A 26917-nucleotide genomic window follows, 5' to 3' on the forward strand; every position below is an offset into this window, starting at 1 on the left:
TAATTACTCTAGAGGAAATTGACTACTTGCATAATTTTTTTTTTGAAAAAGTAGTATTCCTGTATTGATAAGACAGCTGCTCAGTACTTAAGATCTGAATCCAACTTGCAATTGCTGAGAAGGAATTGGTCAGCAGGACAGGTATAAGAAGTTTCTTTCTATCTTTCTCATGGCAGATTCTGGTGTCTTGAACCTTGGGTTGGTTTTCTTAGTTCAGCCCCATCCGCCTTATTATTTATGAGGATTCCTCCCAAGTCTGGTCTTAGCTCATCCTTCAGCCTTTGGTTTTTAGTACTGTGAGTTTTCACCTTTTTAAAAATGATATCAAGAAGTGATAATATAGATGCTATTTTGCCATTAAAAAAATGTAAAGCACCCATATTCAGAAATTTACCACCTTAACCATTTCTAAGTATACAGCTTGGTAGAGTGTTGAGTACATTCACATTGCTGTGTAACCAACCTCTAGAACTCTATCTTGTGAAACAAACTCCATACCCATTAAACACTAACTCCCCATCCCCCTACCCCCAGCCCCTAGCAACCACCATCCATTCTACTTTATCTCTTTTTGCTGTTTTTTAATTCTTAACTTTTAGGAGGTTGTGAAATGCACATTCCTTTTGAAATTTACTGTCTATGAAAATCTTAATAGTCATTCATTCATTTTGGCACATAGTTATTGAGTGCATACTCTTTGCCTGACCATATTCTAGGTTCTGGAGACCCAGCCCTGAGCAAGGGCAAATATTGTCTCTGCTTTCAGGAGCTGACATTTTAGGGAGGAGAGAAACACAGTAGACCAAAAAATGAGCAGGGTGAGTTCAGATAGTGCTAAGTGCTGTGAAGACAGTAAACTGACTGATGGGACTGGGGATGCCTTTGGGGCGATGCTTTGGCTGGGGAGGTCCCAGGGGGCTTCCCTGAGCAAGTGATATTTGAGTGAACCCCTGGATTTACGAAGGAGACCTCTCCCCCATGTAGAAGAACTGGAGGGGTGGTGTTTGGAGCAGATGGAAGGGTGCACGCAAAGGCTCTTGACCTGAATGAACTTGGCTCACTTGAGGAATGGAAAACCTACCAGCATGACTTGAGCACAGTGAGCACTGGGGAGAAAATGAAATGAGACGGGGCAATCTTGCAAGCCAGGCAGCTAGATTGCATTCCAGTTGCCATGAGAAGTCACTTGAGGTTTTTAAGCCACAGCTATGTGATCTAACACTTGACTTTAAAAAAAAAAAAATTCTGCATAAAAATATGCTTGTATTGGATAGTAGCACACACACTCAGCACGTATACAGCCATCTCAGCTGGCTCTGTTATTTTGTTTCTATCAACCAGAGTCTCCCAAGGTGTTGAAAGTCTGGGATACTTGTAGATTTTTCTTTGAGTAACTCTAACGAAAAGGCTAATTAATGGATAGGATTACTGATGGAACTTCGGAGACCCTGCGTGGTCGAGTTCTAGTTCATGTAAGGCAGTATCCACTTCAGCCTACCTTTTCTTCATCCCTTATCCTTGCTCTTAGACGGAGAACACAGTCTCCAGGGTGAGGGTCAGCTGAGTTTGAGACCTATTCTTATTCCAGTGGTAGAATTGATAAAGGAATCCCCTGTGTTTACTCCTGTCCCCACTAATAAGCATACATAGATACTCTATAATAACACCTGCCTCCTAAATAAACAGTATTAGAAGTAAAGAAGTCTTATTTTGTTTTCCCCCCCGGGTTGAGGGAGGATTAGAAAAATGCTTTTGGTTTATCACACTGGTGTTTATAAACGTGTTTCTTGCTAGAATGGAATGAACAAGTGTCCTTCGTGATGGGGCTTCCTGACTTCTGCCCCAGCAGCCGCATCTACTCGGGCTCGGGGGGGGGGGGGGGGGGGGGATGGGGAGGCACGTGACGATGCCAGCAACTTTGCAGGTCATTATGCTGATTGGCAATTAAACCACAATTTGAGCAGCTCCTTTGTGATAAAATTTGACTTGTTGTTTATTCTAATGTTTTAATGATAAATATCTTTATATAAATATTTTTTCTTAAAAATTAAGAAAAACACTTTTAAGAAAATCTGGCTTTGGTGAATGTGATTTTTTTTTTTTTTTTTTTTTTTTTTTGCCCAAGGTTGGGGAAAGAAACAGCCTATGGTAATAATTCTGGTACTGCCATCATACAGAAACTAGTTTGTAAATAGATCCAAATCCACACTTGGTACCTTGTTCAGAACAAGCCCACTTAAATTTACCATAGTCGGCTTCAAATTGGGCCCATTCCAAGTCCATCTCCTTATACAGTGGGGTACACATATTTCTTGAACTGTCAATGTTTAAATTGGAAAATACTTGGCATCATTCTCGGTCTTTATTGCAGAGAACATCCTGGGATGGCACGGGCCCAAGTCACATTCCACAGAGCAGCTGAAAAATGGGACCCTTGGCTCTTTGCCATCAGCCAGTGCCAACATAACCTGGGCGATTTTACCAAACTCCGCTGCAGAAGAGCAAAGCTTGCCGCCAGAGCCCGAGGTAAGCGAGCCGTTAGTTCTCTCTCTGCACACGTGTGGCTTGTGTTCTTGCTTGTTCAGAAATGTAGTAATTATATTTGTAACTTGCTCATCTCTTTGTTTGAAGAGGAGACAAATTATAAAATGGACGCATTGCCTGGAGAGACAAAAGCGGCTCTGGGCACGCCTGGCACGTCTGTTCTCGTGTCTGGCAGCTGCCGTGGCTGAAATGTGATCCTACCAATGAGGAATCTCCTATTTTCATTGAAATGGGAGTCATTTTAACTTCAAGTGGGAGAAATTCAAATGCGCCCATTAAAATGATGCCTGTTGACATGCTGGGAGCAGTTACAATATATTATGTCGCTCCCCTGAATAATGGCTTCTTCATGTGGTTCATGCTAACATCAGCGCCTGCCTCACACGCTCGACCCCTGCATGCTCCAGAGCCAGACCAGCGTCCCTGGGGCCGTGGCTGAGACTCCCGGGCCTCCCCTCCAGCTGCGGGGACTTCTGCCCTGCCGGGGCGGGGGCGGGGGCGGGGGGGGGGTGGCCCCTGCTCAGCCTCCCAATGAGCCAGGCTTCGGCAGGCTCCGTGGACTGCCCCCTGCCGACTCGCCTCTCCCGTGCCTCCCAGTGACCACTGGAAGGGAGCCAGACGCAAGGTGTCCTCCTGTCGATTTCACTTTGTGTCGCAAGGGAACTTCTGTATTTTCTTTCCCGTTTGATGCACGCATTCTATCGACGGGACCTTGTGAACTGGGCTGAGCCATACCTGACTCAAGTGTTAGAGGTTGTTCTTAATTCTAACTGAAATCCCCTAGCCTGAAAAATGTAGGGTGCTCATAAAATCTGTTGGGGAAGGTCGAAAGCCCCAAGGCAGCTGCTTGGGTCCAATGGTCTTGGTTATCATTTGAAAGTTTTTTCCAAGCTTCACATGATCATATTCTGTGACAGGGACTTTGGTAGCTTGGCTCTTACAGAGGTAGGATCAGCCTGCCTACAAGTGTTCCATTAGCATCTATAAGGTGCCTTCACAGGGTATGAAACGAATAGGAGATGTGAGATTCTCGAAGGCACTTGCCTCTGCCTGTACCAGGAGTTTCAGTTTGAAAACACTCGCAGCTGATGTGTAGGTGAACTGGCAGGTAAGTTGGCAACGGAATAAATGGTAGGAGTCCTGCCGTCCCATTGCTCTTTTGAGAGCCTTGGCAGGGTGGGGGGGCGGGGAAGGTTGGCATTTGAGGGTGAGGTGCTTAGCCGCTCAAGAGTTGAGAACTACAATAATATCCTTCATTCCCTTGGCAGAGAACCTTTGGGATTCATGTCATAATAAATACATTTAAAATCTTGCTCTAGGGAAAAATTAAGAGTAGGGAAGTAAGTTATTAGATCTTCAGTAACAATCTTACAGGATCTCATTCCCAGAGCAGCATTCTTGGGCAAAACCCAACAGAAGCCATAACCTAAGAAGCTTACTTATTGGGGCTGGTGTTCTCCCCCATTCTGGGAATCCTTCTTCGTGTTTCTTCTGCTTTTCTTCTAAAGCTGAAGCTCGAGAGGCCAGGCCTGTCCTTTTTACTTAAAATTGTTGCTCTCTTTGCCTTACCAGTCACTGGCATTGACAGAAGAGTATATAATTGTCCATAAGAAAGGACGAGCTTCCAGGTTCAACTTTTTAAAAATACTTTGAAAGAGAAGAACTAGGGAGAACTTTTTTCCCCTTAAATTAGGTTGTTTCCCCTCAATTTCTGGTTGTTGTATTACCTTTACTCCAGTCAGAGTGGTGTAAGGTATTGGTGGGTAAGTCCTCATAGCAGTGAGGACTTACGGGGACATGATGGTGTTTTGATGGTTTTCGGAGAAGGGAGAGTTCGAGACTCCTTTCATTTTTTCCAGTGACCGCTCTGGTAGATGTTTCTCACAACCCCAACTGCTAGTGTTGGTTGGATACTATTTTTACTTTAGGCCATTATGCTTTGTCACTTTTTGTTTGTTTGTTTTTCTTTTGAGAACTGAAGAAGCTAGCAATATTGACTCAATCATTTTCCTGTTAGAAAAAGGAAAATGTTTCCATTGCCTCCTTTTTGCACAATTTGGAGAAATAACCCAAGAAGGAGTGAAGTGAAATTCCTAGAGGCTAAAAATTCCTTGTAAATATGTTCCTTAACCCTTCAATATAGAGAATGAGTTACTAGGTCAGTGATCGCCAGTGAAACTCAGGATCGTAGTTACTGTGGCACTTTGAGTAAACTATTTTCTTCTGGTTTGGTGCTTGTTTTAAATCTTTAGAAGCAATAATTCGGGTATAAAAGGTATACCTCCCTCCGATGGGTGTGTGCTTTTTTAATACCACCAAGCAATTAACTCAATCCAGTTCTCATTGGACACAGACTTGGCATCATACAGTTTAGTTCAACTCTGACATGGTCTCCCTGGGGAGAGCTTCGCATCCCACAGGTGAAGGGCTCAGCCCTACAAGACTGTCCTGCCCCTCCCCCCTCCCCCCACATCTTCCGCCAATCACAAGTTCAGGTCACCTGTGCTTCTACCAATGGGCTATAGATCAGGGGTTCTCATGACCCCCTCCTTGGGTTTTAATAATTTGCTTGAGTGGCTCACAGAACTCAGCGAAACACTTCCCAGTTTATTATAAAAGATTATAATTCAGGAACAGATGGAAGAGATGCTTGGGGAAGGCACCTGAGCTGCCATGCCCTTCCCAACAATCCCCTCAGCACCTCCCCAAGTTCACCAACCTGGAAGCTCTCTGAACCTTGTTGTTTTGGGGTTTTATGGAAGCTTCATTCCAGAGGCAAGATTGATTAAATTGTTGGTGACAGAATTCCACCTCCCCCAGCCCCTCCCCCCGGAATGCAGGGGGTGGGACAGAAAGTTGCACCCCTCTAATCATCGTGTTAGTTCCGCTGGAAACAGTCACCATCCTTGGGTTCCCAAGAGGCTTCTAAAGGTCATTCATTGGGCGCCTGGGGTGGCTCAGATGGTTAAGCGACTGCCTTCGGCTCAGGTCATGATCCCGGAGTCCCGGGATCGAGCCCGCATCGGGCTCCCTGCTCAGCGGGGAGTCTGCTTCTGACCCTCTGACCCTCCCCCCTCTCATGCTCTCTATCTCTCATTCTCTCTCTCTCAAATAAATAAAATCTTTAAAAAAATTTTTAAAAAAAGGGTCACTCATTAACGTAACAAAAGACACCTTCATCTCTCTCATCCCTTCAGGAATTCCAAGAGTTTTAGGAGCACTGTGCCAGGAATGGGGACAAAACCAAATATATATATTTCTTGTTATAAATCACAGTGTCAAACTCCCTACCCTAGTGCTGGCTTTACTGTAAAACAGCTTACAGATACCTGGAAAATTAATGCATTTTCAAGCTTCATCTGTTTAATTCCCAGCAGAATAAAACTCAAAGACCAATGTGTATTTAATACATGAGTTAGAGCAGAACTGTAGTTGGCTCTATTATCAAGTGCAGTGATCTTAAAATTTTATTCTGCTGGGGCTAGAACTAACTATATGTGAAAATGAAATATTCTTCCATAATGAAATGAGTTAGGATCTTGGTTTTACCCATTAGCAGAACAATTTTTCAAGTCTCTTAGCACCATTTGAAATTTAAATTTAGACAGAAAAAGGTTTTTGTTGTGCTGTCTTCGGGGAAGAACGCCTTGTACCTGGGACAGGTAGAACCTTGATGGGGAGATATGGGGATTGGCTCTCTCTCTCTTTTTTTTTTTTTTTAAAGATTTTATTTATTTATTTATTTGAGAGAAAGAGAGAGGGAATGAGAAACAGCATGAGAAGTGAGAGGGTCAGAGGGAGAAGCAGGCTCCCCACTGAGCCGGGAGCCCGATGTGGGACTCGATCCCAGGACTCCGGGATCATGACCTGAGCCGAAGGCAGTCGCTTAACCAACTGAGCCACCCAGGCGCCCCAGGGATTGGCTCTCTTGACCTTCATTTCCACCCTCCTGATGGGAAACCTAACAACTGCATGTCCCAGAATTTCTTACAGTTAGGTTTCTGAATGCATGACAGGTCCCATAAATGCATTTGTGTGATATTTGGAAGGCTGAGATGGAGCCCAAGTTTCCTCTGCTGGTGCTGCTGGTGGGCAAGGTCATGGGGATGTGGGTGTTCTGAGGCACTTGCAGGGACCAGAGGCATTGTCCTGGGGCCTTAGGCCCACCTACGTGGACGTGACAAGCTGTTGGGTTGGCAGCAGCGGCCACTTCCCAACACGGATCATGACTACCTGCCGTGGTGTGTCCTTGAAATAAAGAGTTGAAGGGGGACTTTGCTCCTCCACACCTTTCAGAGATTCTGTAAGCACCTAATTCCCGTACCCAGTCGCTTTCTGATTGAAATACCTGGTGTGGTTTCTGTTTCCTGCTGTGGATCAAGACTGGGTGTGCCATTGGAATAGGAAAGCCGAGGGTGACATGGAGACAATCACGAATGTGACCGTGTATACCTACCTTTCTGAAGGGACAGAACCTTAAGATTTCAGTTTTATGGAGGCATAATTCAGGAATAATAAAAGTCACCCTTTTAAAATGCAATTTTATCACTTTTAAGCCCATTAAAATATGGAATAATTCTATCACTTTCCAAAGTTCCCTAGTGTTCCTTTATAGTTAAGCCCTTGGCAGTCCTCTTGCTGTTTTCTGTCCATATAGTTTTGCCTTTTCTGGAATTCCGTTTAAATGAAATCATATAGTATGTAGCCTTTTTAGTAGGGCTTCTTTTGTTTAGTGGAATGCATTTGTGATTCATCCATGTTGTTATATTAGTCAGTGGTTCATGCCTTATTGCTGAATAGTATCCGTTGGATTCAGAGTTTGTTTATCCATTCACCAGATGAAGAACATTTGGTAAACTTAACTTACTCAAATCCCCCACGGATAAAATAGAAAAAGGGAAACGTTTAATATAGTGTTGTATTAATCATATAAGGCAAATATTTGGTGCCCATATACCTACCCCTGGTCTGGAGGGAGAAGATGGAGGGTCAGTTCTATTTATCTCTCTATTGGAGACCCTGAACAGAGGGTTTTATTTATTTATTTATCTTTAAAAGATTTTATTTATTTATTTATTTGAGAGAGTGAGAAAGAGAGAGAGAGCGAGCGCACATGAGAGGGGGGAGTGTCAGAGGGAGAAGCAGACTCCCCGCTGAGCAGGGAGCCCGATGTGGGGCTCGATCCCGGGACTCCAGGATCATGACCTGAGCCGAAGGCAGTCGCTTAACCAACTGACCCACCCAGGTGCCCCTGAACAGAGGGTTTAAAGCTTGTGGCTCGAGAGCATGCTGTGGGGCACCCGGGTGGCTCAGCCAGTTAAACATCTGACTCTTGGTCTCAGCTCAGGTCATGATCTCCTGGGTTGTGAGATAAGAGCCCTGTGTCTGGCTCCACGCTCAGCTGGGAGTCTGCCTGAAGATTCTCTCCCTCTGCCTCCCCCCACTCGTTCTCTCTCACTCTAAAAGAAATAAATCTTAAAACAACAACAGCAGCAACAACAACAGCAACAACACACTGTTAGTTCTTGGTGACCCTTGGGTTGATTGTTCTTTATAAACATTGCCTGGTTAATTGTCTGAACTACAGTGGCAGCAAAGCTATTAAGAGACCACACACCCTACTCTCCCCCAAATCTAGCAGGTTCAGAAAGACTTCTCATAATGCCCCCAAATACTGAGCACTAGCATTTAGGCAAATGAGCTTCAGTTAGAAAATTGCAAAATTGAATTTTTAAGTAAGCATGTCATCATCTCTCCCACTCTTCTCCAAGGGAGGAGATTGTTTTACAAATAAAGGAGGGAGACACATACAAAAGATTCAGCTGAATTTTCCTCAAGAAGAATTTCCATGCCCTTGGTGGATTTGTCGTTTTAGCAGTGACCTTTTGAACCACTTAACGACATAGGCTGCTGGCAGTTTGAAATCCTCTGACATTCAGGTTGAAGCCTGGCCCATATAATCCCCTCAACCCATTTTTATCATCTCTTCTTCATCTCCATGATACGTAAACGTATAAGTAGATGTGACTTGAGGGTGTTTATCAGGCATAGGAGGGTGATAGATTTTGGAAGCTACGGCAATAGGTTGTTTTGATCCTTTGGATAATTAACACAAATATTGAGTCCTACGTGTTTGTTCAAAATATGTGACCCATAGTTACTTGATTCCAACCATTTAATGAAGGAGTGAGACAGCTGTCACTGACTTACAGCGATTGAAAATCACTTTATGGAATTCTGTGATAACCCCACAAAATTGAATTTCACATGGTCGCTACACAGGAAATGTTGTTGATCACATTTGTTAGAATTTGTTCCAAGGAAGTTTGTGGGTGATACGATTTCCCCTCCCTCCCCCACTCCCCGTCCTGTCACAAGTTTGATTGTATCTCCTTCCCAGTTCCTGTAGAACAGACTTGTTTCCTCTTTGAGTCATGGCCTTCGAATCACTGAATCTTAGAAGCATCGTTAGGGGTCCAGTGGCTGCTCTCCAAACTGGAGTGCCTGACTAACTTGCCAGAAGTCCACACAGCTGGCCTGTGGGAGACAAGATGGTCATCTGGATTTCCTCTCTCCCAAGCCACTGCCTTTCCCGTACACCAGACCATCTCCTGTATCTAGTAGATACAGTAACTGAGAATCCAACAATTAGTGGCTCAAGCAATAAATGAAGTCTTCTCACACAAGAATTGTGCCAATAAGTACTTCCACGTTTGGTATAGCAACTCGTGAGGGCCTCAGAGATACAGGCTTCCGGAAACCATATGGAGGTTCCTCAGAAAATTAAAAATAGAACTACCATATGATCTGGCAATCTCACCTTTGTGTATTTAGCCAAAACAGTATCAGGGAGGTGGTGTCTTTAGGACGCAGCTAAGGTTAAGCGAAGTCATAAGGGTGGGGCCCTCATCCAGGACCCTAATCCAATAGGACTGTAGTCTTGTAAGAGGAGAGAGGACACAGTGAGAGGAAGGCCTTCTGCAAGCCAGGAAGAGCACTTTCACAGAACCCAGCCATGCTGGTAGCCTGCTCCCTGTCTTCCAGCCTCTAGAACTGTGAGAAAATAAAGTCTCTTGTTTACACCCCCTCATTCATGGTATTTTGTGAGGGCAGCCTGAGCGGACTAAGATACCCAGCTTCTTAACTCCCTGCATATTTCACAGTAGTTAGAATTATTTTTTAAAATATCTTGAGATGAGAAGCAGGAGAAATGGTTTTTAGCCAAGGGACATTTCCAGGTTAGTATGCCAAGACGATGTAGGTCCTGGGGGTATGTGCCTGCAAGCCTGCCTGTGGCCTGTAGCAATTAAGATGACCATCTGTAAGATGTCATGGAAGTTGAAGACATGTTTTCATGGTATTCTAGAAGGTGTGGTTGTTCTGCCTCCCATGGCTAAGAGCTCCTTTTGGTCTTGTAAAAAAACTCCACATTTTTCTGCCCTTTTTTCTTAACAAATCAACAACAAAGATAACCATCACGCACAGACCTAAGCCCTGTGTGCATTTTTCGAGGGCTCCTTGAACGTGGTTTCTGGCGGCATTAGTGAGCTCTCCTACTACAAGGCATGATGGTGTGATTTCCTCTGCAGCTTTGGGGGATTAATTTCAGTTTATGCTCCCTTTCCAAGGACTTGTTCCTTCTTCCACCCTACTTCTCTTTCTCTTCCTCTCTCCCTTTTTGTGGGTGATAATTAAGGTTTTGTTTTCTTGATTGGGTGGTGGTGTTTTTGTTGGTGGTGGTTTTTGTTTTTTTACAGAGAGAGAGAGATCCTGAAGGGGAGGAGGGGCAGAGGGAGAGAAGAGAGAGAATCTCAAGCAAACTCCCCACTGAGCCTACAGGCCGACCTGGGGCTGGATCTCATGACCTGAGCCGAAATCAAGAGTCAGATGCTTAACCGACTGAGCCACCCAGGCGCCCCAGGGTGTTACTTTTATAAGAGAGAGGTGGAATGTAGCAGAAGGTCCCAGATCTACTTTCTGGGGGGCCTGTAGGGTGTGTCTCAAGACTTTTATCGGGTTTCAACACTGGAATAAGCAGGTCTTTGGGGGTAGCCTTAGGAGTGGTCACTGTGTCGCCTTCCTTCTCTCCCCTCCCCCCCCCCCCCCAGCCAGTGTGGCTTTGTGACATAAACACCTGCACCCAGACTGTTGGGGAGGCAGCCACCTTGGATTTGACAGGTGTGAGCTGGAGCCATATGAAAAAAATCAGCCCCGAGTGGTATAATCTAATCTATTCTGCAGCAGTAGTCAAAGGATTAAGTGCTTTGAACCCAGTGAATGAATGGGCATAAAACCCTGCCGTGTTTAGTAGGGTTTTTTTTTTTTTTTCTCTCTGCCTTCCTATCACTGCTGGTGCGACGAAGGGAGGAAGTCAGATCTGAAACGGAGGTGAAGAGTTGAAGACATTGCTGCAATGTGGTATGATAATTTTTAGTATTCTGGTTTTTGGGGTCTTTTCTCTCCTCCTATAAACGTGGCCCCAGATCTCACAATCCACTCTGCTTTTCCCCTTGCTGGCCTACTCCCATGAAATTATACCAGGAGAAATGAGCTTTTCACCGTCTGCCTGGCTTACATTTTTATTTGCCCACCGTGAATAACTATTCTCGAGGTGATTTATCCTCTGCCTCAGATGACGTTCACTTTCCTAAGATGGAAAGTCAACGCCCTGAGATTTATGATCTTGGGGAATGAATGTTATGGAGGAAAAGCGTGCAGTCTTTTCTCACATATACTCTGGGCTTTGCCTGAATCAATCAATGAGCTCTGTATCCCTTTTGCAATTTGAATTTTGTGGACGGCTGTGGATACCGTAGTACTACACAGTGCGGGGGCTTACTGGGTGCTAAATCAAGATTGCACATTTTTAAGTTTTTGGTAATGAAGGTAGGTGTGAGCTACTAACCAGGCAGAAGGTAGATTGTGTGTGTGTGTGTGCATGAGTAAGAAAGCACCAAGCCCTGGGAGTGGTTTTCAGACTCTGTGGATACAGGATTCAAACAACCGCTTCTCTAACACTTGAACATACTTTACCAGTAACTAGTTGGCTGGCCATCCTGTCTCCAGTTCACCTCAGGACCGTAGCCCTTGAAGATATTAGAACAATAAGGGCCACGTGGTGGGCTCTGTGGGGTGAGAGCATGCTCAGGTGTCATGTGACACCCCGTCACCACCATCTTGTTCCTCCTCTGACAGCGTGCACTCTCACCCCTCCCCCAAAGCCCCAGCCCCTTTTCTCCGTCATTTCCGTCCCCACCCCACCCCGCCCCTGCAGCCAGCCAAGTGGACCCTGGACTGTCCCGACGTCATATTTGGCTCTCTCTATTGGCTGTGCTTATCCCAGCAAATGATCTCCTTGTGAAAAAGCATTAGAAGAGTGGCAGAAAGACAGACACATGGAGGAAGAGGAGACCATAAACCATTTGGAAATGAAATTCAACATACTGGAGAACTGGATAGCCTTAAAACCATGGGAGTGTTTTCTTCAGAGTGTCCTACATCTCTCTTTACATTTTCCTCGATCTCACCGGAGTTTCTTTCCTTTCAAAAGAATAAGAAATGTATGTAACTTTGTTTTTTTAGAGTTATTTTAAAATTTATATTGCGGAGTATTAAATCTCAACTCCTTCTGGTGAACGTAGAGTACATAAGCCACATTACGAGCTTCAAAGAGCTTTGTGGGTCACTCTGGAAATGGCCCTCTTCCATGAATGACGTTACGTTTTGGAAAATGTGTTTCAGATTCCAAATCTTTCTTTTCAATGGCCTTTGTACTGAAATGCAGGGCCAGCTTATAGTTCTGACTTAAAAAAAAAAGAAACATATTATGTAATTCAGGGAAAAAAGGACTCCATTGGGGATTGTGAAGTTTTCTCATGGTAGACTGATACCAATTTCATGCTCTGAATTGAGAAAAAGACATGGAAACAGGGGAAAGGGACCACTTTTACGTTTACCTGCCTTTTTTGTATTCTGCTAGAATGCATTTTTAGAGCTAAAAACTTTATTTAATAATGAGCTCTTATATAGAAAGTCCCATAATGAGAAAATTTAGATGCTGCTCTGTGACATCATGGTTTGCACTTAGGTGAGTGGAGACCCCTGTGCCTTGCAGAGTGAGGGAGAGGTGTCACAACGGTTGCTCCCAGAAAGCCTTTATAAACACCAGAGTGCCTGTGTCACAGAAGCAAGCTTTTGATTTATATCCTTTTTGAACACAGATTCCTTGAAGAAGCAGTCAGTAGAACATAAAGTACAAAATAATAGTAAAGACAATGAGGGGCGCCTGGGTGGCTCAGTTGGTTAAGTGTCTGACTTTGTCTCAGGTCATGATCTCAGGGTCCTGGGATCGAGCCCCACTCCCCCCTCAGGCTCCCTGCTCAGTGGGGAGTCTGCTTGCCCATCCCCCTCTCTTGTGCACGTGCATGCTCTCTCTCTCTCTCAAATAAATAAAATCTTAAAAAAAAAAAAAAAAAGACGAGGGGTGCCTGGTTGGCTCCATGGAGCATGCGACTCGATCTCAGGGTCTTGGGTTCAAGTTCTACACTGGGCATAGAGATTACTTAAAAAATATATAAAAAAATAAAGGCAATGAGAGGTTTTGTTTTAGATAATTTGGCTGAGATGAATAAAAAGTTTTTGAAAGTCTGAGGGGTATTTTGAGAAGGAGGTATGTTAATGGTTGCATTTCTAGGACCATAGGAATAAAGCTAATATTCTCCTTCTTTGGAGCATTTTGGCATCGAGCAGATGTCAGTTTAAGCTGTCCCTGTTGGGGGTAGCGGGCTGCCTCTCTAGGATGCCCACTGTGGAGGTAACAGGGCGATCTGAAACCTATTCCCTTCACTGACTGCCATGGGGGCGTGGGCAGTATCAGTGGTAATGATGGGAGTCCTTTCCTGATGGAAATGTTAGAAGCAGATGAGATCACATATTTTCGGTGTTCAGCCCAATGCCTGGTACGTAGTAGGTACTCAGTGGTAAGCCCTTATTCACATTGTTCTTTGCAAATCCCTGTCCGTGGATATGAGTGTATCCCTAAGAAACCCCTAAGAACATGTGTTCCTGTGCTATCCTGGGTTCCTCAAGGGAAACTCATTTCTCTGTTGTTAGTCTTTCAAAAGAGTAGTCTGCATGTAAATGATGGCAAGTATATTTGTATGGTGAGGCATGATTTACAAAGGGCTTTCATTAATAACTTCTTCAAATATGGCTTCTCCCGATGTAGCTGATTTAATAGCCATGAGGGCAGTTTTGTTGCTGGTGTCTTGTCTGGGTTCTCTCTGAGGAAGTCCTAAAATCAGCTAGCTGGGCCCCTGGGTGGGCCCAGGTCACTGGGCATCTGTAGGCTGAGCTGCCCAGGTGGGCTGATTTCCACAGCATAGTCCAGGCTTGCCCACCAGAGGAAGTCTGGGGTGTCAAGAAATAAAGGAAGTCTAGGCAGGCTGTTTTAGCTTCCCATTGCTGCTGTAACACATTGCCACACATTTAAGAGCTTAGACAACACTAATTTATCATCTTCCAGTTCTGTAGATTAGAAGTCTGGGATGCGAGTCTCTCCCAGTGGGCTAAAATCAAGTTGTTGGCAGGACTACATTCCTTTCTGAAGGTTCTAGGCGAGAACCCATTTCCTTGGCTCTTCCAGCTTCTAGAGGCTGTCTGCCTGCCTTAGCTCATGGTCCCGTCCTCTTCTGGGCCAAGAATATTGCTTCTCTTTGGCTCTTTCCATAGTCCTTTCTACCTCTGACTTCCCTCCTCTGTCTCCCTCTTCCATTTTTAAAGACCCTTGTGGTTATGTTGGGCCCACCCAGATAATCCAAGATAATCTCCCGACTTTAAGTTCAGCTGACCAGCGACCTTAATGCCCCACTGCCACGTAGCCTGACATCATCACCATCCTGGGGATTAGGACTTGGACGTCTTTGGGCCATTCATCAGCCCCCCGCAGCAAGCGCATTGGTTGGCATTCACCAAATACATTAGAAATACCATGGAAATCAACCTGAGATCGATCTCTGTCTCCAAGTAGAGCACATTGTTCAGTTGTTCCCTTTGAGGGAGGCAGTCCGCTCAGCTGGCTATGCTCTTACGAGAAGAGTCACTGGCTTTGCTTTTTGTACACAGTGAAACTAGTTCAAACTTGTTTTTGCCAGTCGGCCCCTGGCCCTCACCCCTTCACCGACTCCCACGGCCTCCCCAGAGCCTCAGGATTAAACCAGACATGGAAGCCTGTGGTCATTTCTAACAGTTTATACAGTTCTTAGGTTGGCAGTGGAAGGAGGAGAACTCTAAAAATTATTGTGAGACAACATAATTGTTGCCATAAAAATATAGCAGAAGCTTTTGTAGGAAGTCAGAAATAAAAGTCCACTGTTTCAACTCTCCTTTAGATGCTGCCTCCAGCAGGGGGCTGCTGTCTCTCTTCTGGGGAGTTTGCACGGCAAACATACATATATATATATATAGGAATTCTTACAACTATGAAATTACACTACAGATAACATGTATAGGTAAAGTGGCTTTTTAATTGAACAGTACATCTTCAGTACCCTCCCATGTCAGTATACGAAGATCGTTTGCATCCCTTTAAACAGTTACAGAGCAGTCAACTCTAGGGTTGTGTCATGATTCGGGGAACCCTGTGCCTTACTTAATCAGACCTTCTGAGAGACATTTGGGTTGTCCAGTTTTTCTTTTACAAATACTGTTCTGCTCATATTTTGCACACTTACGCAACTATGTCTCATGTAGGGGAACTGTCTAGCAGTGGAGTTTAAGTGGAATTCAGTCAACAAATGCGGGAATTAAAAATTCTTCTGAGTATGACCAAATTGCTTGTGAAGACTGAGACAAATTTATACTTCCGCAGCAGTGCATGAGGGCTACGATTTTCCTGTATTTTTGCCATGAGAAATGAATATCAAGTGCCTGTTTTCTTGCCAGTTTTTATTTTTATTTTATTTTTAGTATTTATCTTTAAGCTCTATGCCCAGTGTGGGGCTTGAGCTCACGACCCGGAGATCAAGAGTCGCACGCTCCACTGGCTGAGCCAGCCTGGCTCCCCTCCGGTTTTTAATTTTAGAAGAAAAATGGTGTCTTGTTTTAATTTCTATTTTATACTTACAAATGAAGTGAAGAATATGTTTCACATATTAGCCATTAATGTTTCTCTTGTTCACAGCCTCTGCACATTTTTCAATTCATTTGGACTTTCTAATTAATATTTTATAAGTGTTCTTTTTATATTAAGCCAATTAGTTCTTCATAATGTGGGGCAAGTATTTTGTCCACATCTTGGGTGCCCTTCAGATATGAGAAGTAATGTCACCACTCTAGAATCTTTTCCCGTGAAGGATCCCTTAGTTTGAATCGGGTTGAGAGTCAGACTCTCATTACATCTTTTCGTAATCTAGTGTTAGTTTCAAATGAGGCTCCAGAATGGTATGTGTTGCTGTCTAGGAACACCACCAGGATGAGCCAGCATGTTGCTCTGTGTTTGGGTTGGCTGTTTTGGAGGGAGGTACAGTAGCCATGGGAATATCCGTGAGCCGAGGTAGATGCTTGTCTGTCTTGGAAACATCATCTAGCAAGAACCAAATGGTCCTCTCATGAAGAGTACTGACTACATAGAGCCCTTGTTATCCCCACCCTAACCTTCTCCCTGGAACTACTCCTTGCTGTGAAGGAAATGTGGAAATGTGTATAGATAGACTCATTTGACAGTAATTCTGGTTTGGACCCTCTCTCTCCATCCACGGTCTCACGTTGCTGGTTTTTAAGACAGTTTTATGCAGGATACTTATTAACTTGGAAAAAACAACAGTAGTTTATTTCTCAAAAATGAAGCACTTAATATCAGAAGTTAAACTTTTTTTTTTTTTGTTCTAAAGACTTTAGATTATGGATGACATGATAAAGTAACCAGTTAAATATCAATTTCAAGCAAAACATCACACACCATGGGTTATTTTTAAACTTGCATGAGGGATGTTTGTTTCACGAATGGGATGAAGACTTAGTGTACAAGAGTACAACATTTGTCGAAATGTCTACCCAAGTAATGGAAAACCTAGCTTCAAGAGCCTGCATAGCAGGCTAGGTTATGCTGGAGAAAGGGAAACTGCATCAGGGTAATCATTAAAACAAAACAAAACAAAACAACCAGTGAAAACAGGAACTTAGTATTTAGAAGAGTGTAGGTCCCACCAGAGTACATTTACACCTTAAAATTCACTGTCTTCTTTTTGTGCTAAATACAATAACCCACAGTTCTGATCATTAGTAGTGCTCACCACACGTGTTCACAGTCCCCTAGGGTGACTGCAGCTGTCTCACACATTTGCCTTTGAAGTTTTCACTGAATGAAGCATTTGAAAATGGGCCAATGCTGAGTGTGATAATGTGACAGTTTTTCAAGTAGAAGACAGAGTAAGCCTCATTTGGATTTTATGGCAGTGGAATAATAGGGGGAAAATATGAATTGTTACAATTACCCTCTTAGATCCTAAGTATCAATTCACATTTGAATAAAAGTAGAAAGAAACCTTCTTTGAATACCCTCAGTCACAGTGACTATAGAAAAGTGGACATACATAATGCAAATTAAAAAGCAGAGAAAATGCCTGCTATTTGAGCCAGAGGTACTGAGTGGGATTTAGAGATTGTAACTTTAATAGCGCCTTATTGGTGCTTCCCCATCGTAGAATTAAGAGCTGTTAGCGGTTTTGTTCTGGTTTCTTTCTTTCTTTTTTTTTTTTTTTTCCCTACAAAACACTACTGCCTGATTCTCCCAGATGCTTTTCTGTCCATTAATATTTACAAAAATCTGGATATAGTGGAAATATACCAGAACTCTTTTTAAGAAAAACGAAAAGTCTGAAATTGCCTGAGCGTTGCGTTGTTTCTAAAATTCCTAGCTCTTGATGTGCTTCTAGCCCTAAATCATTGGCTCTTTTGTGAGTCAGGAAATAGTAATCCAGAAACTCGGCCTTTTGGAGTGAAATGGTGTAGACTTGGCACGATTTAGATCCTGGAGGGCTGGGGTGCAGTTGTGTATGTACTGATACGTGCCTTGGGGCACAGGAAATCCTCGGTGTGGGCTGGAGAGAACAGTATCTGCAGCGGAGTCCTTAATGCCCTTTGCTTTTTCCATTATTCATGACGCAGTCCTTTTTTGCCTGCAAAGAACAGTAAATGCCTCCTGCTTTTAATGACTTGTAAATCAAAACTATTCTGTGGTTTGCAGTGCCCCTGGTTATTTCTTTTGTGTTATCATACCAGGATTTCCATCGGAAAGAAGCAGTTGGGAATTTCTAAATGAGAGGCATAAATGATTAAAATAGACGGCTGAAATTCAGAGTCAGAATGAAAGGACCACCTGGTGGGGCCACTGATGAAAATACAATCACCCTCTTCTAATCAAAGTTTATAGCTTTCCATTTCCGTTTTGGGGCTGTCAAGTGGAATTCCCAGAACCTGAGCTAACGTTGAGAAAGACGGTTTGTTTCCTCAGCGTGTGCCTACTCAGGTCTTTGAGAACAGTTGTCCATTTGTCCATGTTTGGGCCCCTTGCGCCTCAGGCGGTGCCGTGTGCTCAGGAGGTGCTCCGGGTGGGGTTTGGAGAACCAGAGGGGCCAATATTCCATCTCCTGCTAGTCTGCCCTGGTTACCTGCTTGCTTGTCTCTGCTGCCCCCTGTGGCCTGCGGTGGTTAGAGCAGGGCTTCTCAACCGCTAGAACGTACCAGAAGCGCCTGGGGGGCTTGGCGGAACACAGGTTGTGCGGGGGGCCATGGGGGAGGAAATGGGAAGTTATCCAGTGGGCGCAGGGTTTCAGTTTGGAAGCTGAAAAAATTCTAGAAAGCTGTTGCACGACAGCGTCCATACAGGTAACACCATTAATACTTAAAAATAGTTAAGATGGTAAAAAAAAAATGATTTGGGTATAAAGCGATACATTTATCATAAGCCATGTTACACTGTACACGGCGGTCCCTCATTGCACCACATATAAATTATACTTCAACTGAAAAATAGAAGCCAAAAACCCCAAACATGCACAGTTCTGGACTCCTTGGCCCCAGAGTCTGAGTCCATAGGTCTGGGATGGGCCCCTAGCCTGGGTTATCTCTGATGGTTTTCTTGATCGTCTTTGTTGTCAAGTTCCCAGTGATGCCGAGGCTGCAGGTCCAGGAACCACACTTTCTGTAGGCCTGATTCGGAGCTTCTCCTACAGCTGCTCCGCACAGCCTCGTCGCTTTGTGTCTTTTTCCCTGTCTCTTTCAAGAGTTTCGGCCTGTAACTGTGCATAACCTATGGAAAAAACTAGGCAGCCTAGCAATTAGTGGCGTCAAGCGTGGAGTCTGAAAGCATTGCTAACGTGGTGCCATCGACCTGAGCTTTGTTGTGTTTACTCTCTGAATAAAGGTATTTACCATCTGCAGAATCAGAAGAAATCCATCACCCAGCACAAAGCATAAATCAATAATAATTTAAACTGTGGATATAGAAAGTCAGAGTTGTATTCTTGGTGTGCATCTGTGGTTACAAAAGAAGCAAATCATAGATAGTAGAATTCCTTTAAGTTTTTAGGTCCAGAATCCTTTTAATACTATTGGTTACCCCCAGCACATCACTCCTTCATCATGTTGTTTCTGAGGCGACAGTATTTGTAAGATTGTCCTTGTGTGCTTTATTAGAAATGTCAGATTTTCAAAATGACCTCGTCTCCATGAGCTTTGGAGTACCAAGAAGTTAAGGAAAGATAGGCCTGGCAATGGCCTGTGAGTGACCATGGCAAAGCTTACCCAAAGGGCTGTAGAGGAGGGAGAGATTGTTCCTGACCTGGGGTCATTGGAGTCCATATTGTGGCTTGGGGCTGTGTTTGCAGAGAAAGAACAAATGGTAGAAAGCAGAGAAGTGAACGGGGAGGGCGTGAAAAGCGTAGAGCAGGCCATCCGATACAGTAATGCTACAATGATGGGAATGTTTGTACTCTGACCAATATGGTAGCCACTAGCCACATGTGGCTGGTGAATACTTAAAATGTGGCTAGTGCCATTGGGGAATCGTACTTTAAATTTTACTTATTTTTAATGGATTTGCATAGCTCCATGTGGCCAGTGGCTATTGTGCTGGGCAGTATGAGGCTAGGGGGTGCCGTGAGGGTGCCGTCGACTGTCTAGGCAGCAGGGAGTTCAGGTGAGGAGGAAGAGGGAAAGGGAGAAAGGGGCAGGTTGAGGAGAGCCTTACAGGTTGGGCTGACTGGATAGCAGTTGTCTCTGAGCCATGGAACAGCACTGAAGACTTTCGAACGGAGAAGAGGGTATTTGGGGGAGAACATTCTACTGGTGCAACAGAAGGCAACGTGTGAGAGGAGAATGTTTGGAGCAGAAGGAAAATCTGCACACTGGTAGGATCATACAGTTATGTGTCTAAGATCTAGGGTGTGGTGGCAGAGATGCGAGATGTCCGGATGGTGTGGCACTGGGAGGTGTCCGAGCACCTGCGGGCCTCAAGTCTGGATGACTAGGCAGGAGTGCGGTGAGCAAAATGGAGATGTCAGGATGCTGGTGGGGCCCTTCCAAGGTCTGTCTTAGATCTGAGAGGAGGGTGAGATGATGGCTTTCTCTCCTGTGAATGCTTCCCGCCTGCATGAATCCTCTGTACTGTGTTATGTTGCCCACGGCCTACTGGTAACTCCATCTGCAGACATTTCTGGCAGGTCCAGTTTTGCTTCCGGCTCTACCTGCGGCCTTCAGTGCTCGCTCGCTTCCTTACCCGCCTGCCACCATCTTACTGCTTTCCCTGGGCCCCTGTCATAGTCACTGCGTGATCCCCCAAGGGGGGCCCCCCAAAACCAAACCACGGTCTGCCCAGCAAGGCCTCAGGTTCCAAGAGGACTAAGATCTTTTCCGTATTCCTCTACTGTGCCTCACAGAGAGCCTGACATGCCTATTTACTGCATGAAGGAAGGGGAGGGACCCTTCCTGGAGGCTGTAGGGGAGAATCTGCTCCCTTGCCTTTTCTGGCTTCTAGAGGCTGCCTGCTTTCTTCGGCTTGTGGCCCCTTCCTCTGTCTTCAAAGCCAGCAATTGTCACATCTCACTGACTATGCTCACCTTCTGACCACAGCCAGGGAAGGGTTTCCAATTTCTGGGATTCCTGTGATTATACTGGATAATCCAGGACTCTGTTCCTGTTTCGAGGCCCTTAACCACCTCTAGAAGGCCTATTTTGTCACAGAAGGTAACATTCACAGGCCCCTTAGGACACGGACCTCCGGGGGAGACCGTTATTCTGCCTACCGCAGATGGCTGTTGGGGGGGAGATGGTGAGCAGGCGGGTGATGCATGAAGCTGGAGTTTCAGGAGAAGGCTGAGCTTGAGGGAGAAATTTAGAGGTCATCAGTGAATAAATGGTGGAAAGCCGTGGCGTCAGGTGGGCTCCCCAAGGGAATGAGTCCAAGCCATAAGGTTAAACCATGTGTTGCCCGCTCGGCCAGACTGTCCGGATGTCATGCCGCTCCTTCTCTTGGGATGTCCCCTTCTCCCTCTGGCTGCCCTAAGCACTGCCCTTGGGTGACACTCAGCTCAGAGTCTGCCCCTCTGGTCACCCAGGCCATGGCCTTCCTCCTGCCCTTGTTGTTTGGCTTTCCATTTTGTGTCCTTTTATTTATACTTTTATTCTCATTTTTTAAATAACAGCTTTATGAGATATAATTCAAATGCCATGCCATTCACTCATTTAAAATGTACCATTTCATGGGTTTTAGTGTTTTCGCAGATAAGTCCCACTATCACCACAGTCAATTTTAGAACATTTTCATCACCCCAGGGCGCCTGGGTGGCTCAGTCAGTTAAGCGTCTGCCTGCGGCTCAGGTCGTGATCCCAGGGTCCTGGGATCGAGCCCCACGTCCAGGCTCCCTGCTCCCGTGGGAAGCCTGCTTCTCCCTCTCCCCGCCTCTCTCTCTCTGTCAAATAAATAAAATCTTTAAAAAAAATAAAACATTTTCATCACCCCCAAAAGAAACCCTGTAGCCTTTAGCTGTCACCCCTTATTCCGCCCATCCTCCCAGCCCCTGCCCAACCGCTAACCTGCTTTCTGTCTTCATCTGTCTTCCTGTTCTGGACGTCTCCTATAAGTGGAACCATGTCATATGTGATCTTTTACGACTGGCTGTCTTTTCCATTTTAAAGATTTCTTTTTTTTTTTTTTGAGAGAGAGAGAGAGAGAGGGAGAGCATGAGTGGGGGAGCGGCAGAGGGAGAGGGAGTAACAGACTCCCCACTGAGCAAGGAGCCTGATGTGAGGCTCCACCCCAGGACCCTGACCTGAGCTGAAGGCAGATGTTTAACCAACTGAGTGCCGCAGGCACCCCTGTCATTTTCATTTTAAATCTGGATTTTGTCCTTGCACGCTCAAGTTGTCCCCACTGTTTCTTTAGTTTTATTCACTTATTCCTTAACACATATTTTATTGAGCATTGTTATAAAAACCAGCCTTTGTCTTGAGATTCGACAACTGAAAGCCTGAATTAGACAGGAGTTCTAATGGGAGACTGTCATGAAGGAGTTTCAGAACGCTAGGGTAAGCCCACCACAAGGTCACTACTGTCCACTCCTCGATTCCTGGCCGATGGTACTAATTGATCAACAGCATTCTTTCTTCCGATCCCAGAGGTGGCTTCCAGGTCTGTATCAACCCGGAGCGCTAAGTAGCCAGCCCAAATAATCAGTGTTCTCTACTGAGGGAGATTTGGCATTCCAGTTCCAACGGGAAAGCAGATGTGCAGTTGCATAAATCCAGTCGATGAGTGCCAGGTGGGGCGCCTAGAGGGAGCTAAGGAATTCCTTGTTAGGATGGAGGCACCACCTCTTGCTGCTGCAAAGCGTGGTTGAACAAAGCCTCCAAGGAGGAGGTGGAGCTTACGAGTTCCCCCCAGGGCCAGGGGGGAGAAAAAAGATCTGTGTACTCCTCAAGCAGGTTACCAGCTTGTCAAATGCAGACACTAGGTCTTAAGCATCCTTCTATCTTCAGTATCTAATGGGGGTGTTCGAGGCAGTCGGGGTGATGGTAACTCTTGCAACTCGGGTGCCTGCTCCCCATTCAGCCGATCTGCAGGAGGTCTTTTATGTCTTAAACCATTGCGTTTCCTCATACCAGAAACTAGGGCGGCTGGAATGGGCCTGGCACGAGTTTCGTCCCTCTCTTTCCCAGGCCTTCCAGAGAGCTCAGGTAGCTGCCATTGCAGCTCACTGCTCATGCACGCTCTGCTTTGTTGCCCTTGCTGCTTGGTATTTGTCTCCTGTGGTTCTCCCGATCTGCATGTGGCCCTTGGCTGAGATTTGTTTTGGAATTTCTACAGATCCCTTCCGTGGGCAGCCCTAGATTCTAGAAGTACTGCTCCCTCATGGGCAGGGCCATGGGCTCTGTGGGAGACTCGGACCTTTACAGCCCCAGAGCCCTCTGGGTCCTTGTTGCAGGGGATGACCTGGCAAAGGAGCTTGAGCAGCGTCACCCAGCTTCTGGAGGGCTGGCTCGGAGGACACGGGTGCTGTAGCAGAGGCTTCTAGATCACCGCGCCCACCGGTGCCCCCAGGCCCCGGTGAGTCAGCCACGGGCTCCCGAGCGCAGTGGCTGCTTACTGGGCTTGATCCGGGGTCCCGGCTCCGGGCTCAGCGCTCTCCATGCTTTGTCTTCTGTAGGCCCGTCAGCGGCCGCCTGAGGTGTGGGTAGTCCCGCCTCCATTTCAGAGATGAGCAGACGGAGCCTGACAGGTGGAAGGTAGCGGACTCAGGATTTATATCGGGGCCATCTCTCCGGCTTCGCTGCCTCCCAGAGCTGCGGCGATTATGTTCTCGGCTCTCCTGCCCTCTTCCTTTTCCTTCTCGAGCCTTTGACCCCAGTGCTCACAAGCTGTCCATGGGCTTGGAAATGGGCCTGTGCTGCTTGCGTCGCTCAGGCCGTGGGGACCAGTGCCCCGCAACCCGGTGTGGCCTCGCTGTCACCCCAGGCTTGGCGAGCTCTTGGCCGGGCCGGTAACTCAGTGCTGGACTGGGTTGCAAAGCGCCCAACTTCTGCTGATTGAGATCGTGTCATAAAAGCACGCGATACAGCGCTTGGCTCTTGGGCGTGATCATTGCGTGTTTGCCCTTCCTGCTGTTCCCGGTGGCTGCTGGGGCTGGAGGAGCCGAGGCGTGGTGTGTGGCCTTGGGATGCCTGCATGTGGTCGCCAGGACGGTCATTGGCACGCTTGCTTCTGGTGCCCCAGCTGCGAGATAATCACCTCCCCCTTCACAGCTGTGGCTGCTTCCTTACGTGGTGGTGTGCGGTTTGGTTTTTTGTTTTTTTCTGTACTTTTAAAGGTTTGCTTTGTACCCTTCTCAATTCCTTTCTTTTTCGCTTTCATTTAAAAATGGTTTCCGAGCAGCTACATGGAAATGAGAAAAGGGCCGATGTTGTTTGCGATGAACGCTTCTCTCTGGTATTTTTTAAAGGAACACCTGTTGCATCCTCTTGGCATAATTGTGCCTGATCATGCTTGCTGATGATGAATGTTCCCCCCCCGCCCGACCCCCACCCATCCTCTCCCCCTCCCCAGAAGTGACTTCCTTCTACTTTCCAGCCTGTGTTTTATTGAAAATGAACCTTTCTGCAGGTCGGCCCCTTTGCTCAGGAAGAGCATCTGTCCTTCCAGTCTATGAGAGCCAAGTGTGGTAAATGTGTGTGTATGTGTGGTTAGAGCCAGAAAGCCAGCGCATCCACTGGGAGGCGGCAGAAGGATTGTGATGTCAGTGGCAACCAACTCAGCATCTCCAAAACGGCAGCTGGGACCAGCCTGCTGTGTGGACATGCTTGTACTTGAACCTGTTAAGGATTAGAGCCAACTCGTCCATCGGGTTCCCTCTCCTCGCACAGTGGCCTCATCGTACCTACCTCCAAATGACAAGGTCCCCTAATTACAGTGGTGGCCTTCAAGGCACAGTTGGCCACCTGGCTTTGGATGTGGCTCCACGTAGAAGATCATACATGCGAGGAGCCTAGCCTTCGGCTGCCGCCCTGCGTCAGGGCCAAGGGGCGTCAGGTGTACAAGACATCATCTGAAGACATATGTCTGACATCAAGCTCTTTGGCATGACTTCTGACCAGAGGAGAGCGTCCGTCCATTCAACTGAGAGACCCTCCGCTCAGCAAAGATGGCCTGCTTTTTGGGACTTGGAGACAGGCACAAAAGAGACTCTTCTGGGGAAGAAATCCCACCTGTGCTAAGTGTGGGAAGGACAGTAGGTCATTAGGAGCAGCCACTTTACATTCATATGACAAAACTGTATGTGTGTGTCCTTGGGGGAAATAATTTTTCTAAGCATGTGTTAGTGCCTTGCACTTGATAGTCATGCGATATAATTGTCTTATTGTAGAATGAGGGACAAAAATGCCAGGTGAATTTGCTGGCCTGCTGGCCATCTTTGTATGCCCTGCGCGATACTGATGGTATTGACTTGTGTATGAAGTTGGCTTGGGTCTTTGAATACGGCTGTGCCGGTTTTCCTCACCTTGTACTGTTAGACTGGACTTCTGAGTATGTAAAATATTACTAATGTGAACATACGCAATGAGGATCAAGGAACGATTATGATAATTTGGTTGACTAGGCTATAAATATTGAGATGAGAAAAATGACTAGAGATAAAAGGGACTTAATACTTGGTTTTGTGGATTCCATAAAGGTCATCCACACCAGTAACGCCTTTATCATTAGAACAAAAATTAGTTTCAGTGGTTGGTCCCTGGGCACTTGTACCTCTTAGACATGCAGACCCCTGGGCTTGTCTTCCAGTATTCACTGTATTTGTCTCCTTTCTCTTCCATTTACCTACTCTCCCAACCTCTCTGCCCCTCTAGCCTCTAATCCCTGTTTCAACTTGCCATTCCTATTTTTTCCAGAACTTCTCACTTTCCAGCAAACCACTGTCTGTTGACTCTTCACCCCCCAGTGAACAGAAGCATACTTGTGCTGGTGTCTGGTATTGCATGTTGTGCGTCGTTGTGGAAGTGAGAGGTAGGGTCCTAAGGAGGACGCCTCATTGCCTGGTTGCTCCTTCACTCTGCTGCTGTCCCTCATGATGTTTCTCTCATTTGAGGGTGGATATCTGAGGGTGGTGCTTTGGGTCTTCACCCCCACCTTCCGGCTTTCTGTGACCCTCAGAATATCAGATACTCTTTCTGACGTGGCTGGGTTTTCCGCTTTCTCCCGTAAAGGCGATATCTGGACAATGCTCGGGTCTTCGGTGTGACTCAGTTCGTCCCATGCCTCCGTGCCAAGGTACAGCGTGTGGGGACAGATGCCACGCTCTCAAAACGCTGGGCCTCAAGCGTGCTTGCTGACGGAGTAGAATTTGATGTTCAGTCTCTAGCTGCCTTTATTTTCTGTCCTTGGTCAAGTAGACTTTTCGGATAGCTGCAGATTGCTTGAACTCAGTTTTCTGTTGAAGAGATTATCTACTTAACGAATGCCTATTCTAGGACACTTATTTGGGCAAAAGATGGCAGTAGGTGCCCATCTTAATCTTCGCTAGAGTAGACCCCTCATACCTGCATGTCTGTGATTTAAGGGCTCTAGCATGGCCTTGCTCCCTGTTCAACAGGAAAAGTCTTCTTTCAAGGTCGGGTCATGTAGCCACCTAGCCTTCTCTCATAATGCCTCAAATCTAAGGATTCAGCCCTTTGAGTTAAGACACTAAAGTTATTAGGCATTTACAAATAAAGAGGACATTAGTAGATCAAACTGCTTGTGTCGGCCTCAGCTCTCTGAGGGCCAGTGAAGAAAGGAGGAGACGGTGGTGAAGCAGGAAGGCTGGGTTGCATGCACTTATCTCAGGAAGGGGGGGGAGGGGGAGTAGGTGCGGGTGCAGGGGTGGAGCGGGGCCTGTGACAGGGAAATGAATGGGCCTGGAAGATGATTGTCTCTTTCACAGTTTTTCCTGGAACTGACCCAAACTGTAGTTCAGTTACATGTGTGTATTGAATAAAATGGATTGGAATTTCCTTCTCGTTTGGAATTTGCATTTGTATTGCAGAATTAAGATTTGTGTTAAAAAGAAGATGTGGAAGCAAAGTTCAGTATTTCCCTTACACCGTCTAACCTGAGTCATGATTTTGCTTCTGGCTTTGGCCCTCGGCCGGTGCCTCACAGATGTGCTGCACCGAACCAGGGAAGAAGTAGAGGTCTGTGCCTAAAGGCAGGAGCCCGTCTGCAGATGCTGGGACTGTCTGACTAGAACACATCCCATCCTGAGAGCCCATCTCTCTTATGTGGTCTCAGACCCTTTGGTCCTTGAGAGGCCCAAGGTCAGCCCAGGGACAGATCTTCTTCCAA

The 26917-nt window shown here is 46.0% G+C and overlaps 1 protein-coding gene across 5 annotated transcripts in view; it reads left to right on the forward strand.

Moving 5' to 3' along the window:
* OSBPL10 (oxysterol binding protein like 10) overlaps nt 1–26917 on the forward strand; it is a 311564-nt gene that overhangs the window by 246328 nt on the left and 38319 nt on the right. For all 5 annotated transcript variants that reach the window (XM_027585095.2, XM_027585094.2, XM_027585096.2 and 2 more), the window contains one exon: nt 2372–2526. In XM_027585095.2, coding sequence (XP_027440896.1) covers nt 2372–2526 — 155 coding nt within the window. The remainder of the gene's footprint in view (nt 1–2371; nt 2527–26917) is intronic.

The sequence above is a fragment of the Zalophus californianus genome, chromosome 1 (assembly GCF_009762305.2).
Source record: "Zalophus californianus isolate mZalCal1 chromosome 1, mZalCal1.pri.v2, whole genome shotgun sequence".
Classification (NCBI taxonomy): Eukaryota; Metazoa; Chordata; class Mammalia; order Carnivora; family Otariidae; genus Zalophus; species Zalophus californianus.